This window comes from Arachis ipaensis, chromosome B02 (genome assembly GCF_000816755.2).
Source record: "Arachis ipaensis cultivar K30076 chromosome B02, Araip1.1, whole genome shotgun sequence".
Taxonomy (NCBI): domain Eukaryota; kingdom Viridiplantae; phylum Streptophyta; class Magnoliopsida; order Fabales; family Fabaceae; genus Arachis; species Arachis ipaensis.
In genome coordinates, this window is record NC_029786.2 from 108,344,321 (window position 1) to 108,347,011 (window position 2,691).

The window sequence follows — 2,691 nt, forward strand, 5'->3', positions numbered from 1 at the left end:
CATATACAAATGTAAACTATAAAACAAGTTTACAATTACTACCAGCATGAACTTGAGATAGTTTATCTCGCTTTGATTTGGCACGTTTGAAACCTGTGTGGCAAACATATGGAAGAAAACAAGTGAGACTACAAAAGGCTGGCAATCAATAAAGAATTCATAAACACTGTAGGAGCAAAAAGACCTCAGCATCCAAATCTTCATCAGAATTTGTAGTTAGATCCACATGCTGCATCTGCTCATCCCTATGTATAATTGCATGCAAGGGAACAAAAGGGCTTAAATAAAATGTAAAAGCCAGTTAACTTCCCACAATCCTAGTTGGCAATGAGCATCCATATACTAACCCAAAGAGCTGATTCGATGTTCCAGATCGAACAACATGCTGGGATGTCAATGAGCTCCCATTATGTGCCATAGAATTATTGTCTTCAGGTGGAAGGATACCTAGGGGCATATCAACAGCAGAGATGTGATATAAGAATCAAACAAGAAGATTCACATGTTGTCCAAATTCAACAAAAGAATATTGTTCATAAAATTTGTACTGAAGATAGAAATGATTCTTCAACTTAATTGGTCCAATATAAACTAACGCTGATGACCAAGATATAACCTACATATTAGAATTACCTTCAACTGGATCTAAATCTCCATTCTGAATAAAATTTGCAGCCTTTTCCTCCAAAGACAAGTTGGCCAAAGAGTCTACATTTATGGAACTGCTCCCAGAAGAATGAGCTGAATCACCTTGGTTCTCAACAGATAGGTTTTCCATAGTAGAAACTTCAAAGAATGAGGGAACATCTTCAGCAGTATTGTTATTGCTGTCATCTAAAGCTTCTAATTCACACGTGTACTCTTCAGTGTCAACAGTCTCGGAATCATTAAATGAACTACTGTAATGGTTTTCCATGGAAAGAACTGGGGAGGGTAAGTTTATGTCTCCAACTGTTTTTCCCACTAAACTATGCTCACTCTCCGAATTTTCAGAATACTCTGACCCAAATGGTTGTTCACCAGAAATTTCTAGAGGCATGATGGAACTTTGATTATTGAAGTTAGCAGAAAGGCCTTCCCTTGAACTACTGAAATCATTATCTGAAACAGCCACTTCAGCGTGGTAGAAATAACCCTCCTCTACAGGGTCGACCACTTCAATGTGATCTGTCAGCTCACTAATGCCATTATCCATCATTGGATTTGCAGAGGATTCTACAGGGGTGGAAGTACATTCATCTAAACTTTTAGTCGAATCAATGTCCAAACTACCAGAATTATTCCCGGAATAAACTTCAGTTGATGGCGTTACATCATCAACCAAATTGTCCACATTCCCATTCTGACCTTTAAATTGTAAAATATATCAACTATCAAGTGATCAGTTATGATTAAGGAAAGAGTCAATTCAATTCACAAAGAAGAAATGTAATTGACCTGTCAATAGACCTCGGCAATCATCAGCAGAATCCGGTCTCTCATCGACAGAGGTTTCGGAATCAAGATTGGCATTGAATGAACTCGTGAGAAGCTCCTCAATTTGTTTATGTCCCCTCCGTCTGACAATGTTTGCCAGGTCGTTCCTATAAACACAACGGCTCGAAAACTTATACAAAAGAAAACCAAAAACACTAAAGTTGATGCATCAAAGGCTAATGAACAATAGTAATCAAGTTAATCTGTAACCTTACTAGATCTCAACCAATTTGACTAGCAAGCCTAATTAAGTTTAACATATAATCTAAACTAAGAGTGCAGAAGCGCAACATAGCAACATGCAAGATGACATTTCTATAACAGTGACAGTTAAGCAACTGAGTACTGAAAATTTCAGCTGGTGAGTTCATTCTTGAGTTCCTGTTCTTGTTCTTTTTCAAGAAGTTAGAAAAAGAAAAGAGAAGAATATATATTCGGTAACCTTCCGTGGCTGAGGAGCTCCTTGGTGGAGGGAACATGGTGGTGTGGAAGGCCAACGGAGGCGAGGAACTCTCGGATATCGTTGCAGATCTCGGCGTCGGTTTTGAGCCTCCGACTTCTCCTGCGAGTCCTGAAAGAAAGAAAGAAAGAAAGAAAGAAAGAAAGAAGAATTGAATCGATAAGAAAGCTAATCTTGTTGAGTAATTGTCACCGAAAGCATGAATAAAGAATATTAGAAAGAAACCTTGTGGTTTTAGTGTTGTGCTTCGTAGTAGCAGAAACCGAAGAAGAAGAAGAAGAAGCGTGAAGGTGAAAGTGTGCAGTTGAGGAATGATGAAGTAGGTGAAGGTTGTTAGAAGAAGAAGAAGAAGAAGAAGAAGAAGAAGAAGGAATTAAGGAAGGGAAGAAGGGAAGTGTCGCCATTTCCTCTTCTTCTGAGTTATGAGTTCTGAGTTCTGAGTTCTGAGTTGAACAAGAAACGGACACACAACGGATGAAGAAGATGATGATGAATCACGCTTCACACACACACTACTTTTTTCTATTTATTTACAATACTGCCACTGTGCCTGTTCTCAATTTCTCATCAATCATCATCATTCTTTTGTCCATGCCTTCAACACTTCGTTATTCTTGCACCTCAACACATATAACAGATGCCGTTATTTTTGTTTTATTCTTATACATTTTTATTTTGGGTCCAATAAAATGTAATTTTGGCATTATTTTGGTCTATTACGACTAATTTTCTACGGCTACATTTAGCTTGATATA

The 2,691-nt window shown here is 37.9% G+C and overlaps 1 protein-coding gene across 2 annotated transcripts in view; it reads right to left on the bottom strand.

The window, feature by feature from the left end:
- Nucleotides 1-2,568, bottom strand: part of LOC107628072 (uncharacterized protein DDB_G0271670) — a 4,707-nt gene extending 2,139 nt beyond the window's left edge. The window contains exons 1-7 of one of the 2 annotated variants that reach the window (XM_021116745.1): nucleotides 2,162-2,568; nucleotides 1,919-2,047; nucleotides 1,438-1,583; nucleotides 634-1,347; nucleotides 348-447; nucleotides 185-245; nucleotides 43-93 (exon numbers count right to left, since the gene is read on the bottom strand). In XM_021116745.1, the coding sequence (XP_020972404.1) occupies nucleotides 43-93; nucleotides 185-245; nucleotides 348-447; nucleotides 634-1,347; nucleotides 1,438-1,583; nucleotides 1,919-2,047; nucleotides 2,162-2,340 (1,380 nt within the window). In that variant the 5' untranslated portion in view covers nucleotides 2,341-2,568. The remainder of the gene's footprint in view (nucleotides 1-42; nucleotides 94-184; nucleotides 246-347; nucleotides 448-633; nucleotides 1,348-1,437; nucleotides 1,584-1,918; nucleotides 2,048-2,161) is intronic. The other variant, XM_021116746.1, reaches the window with a different exon arrangement.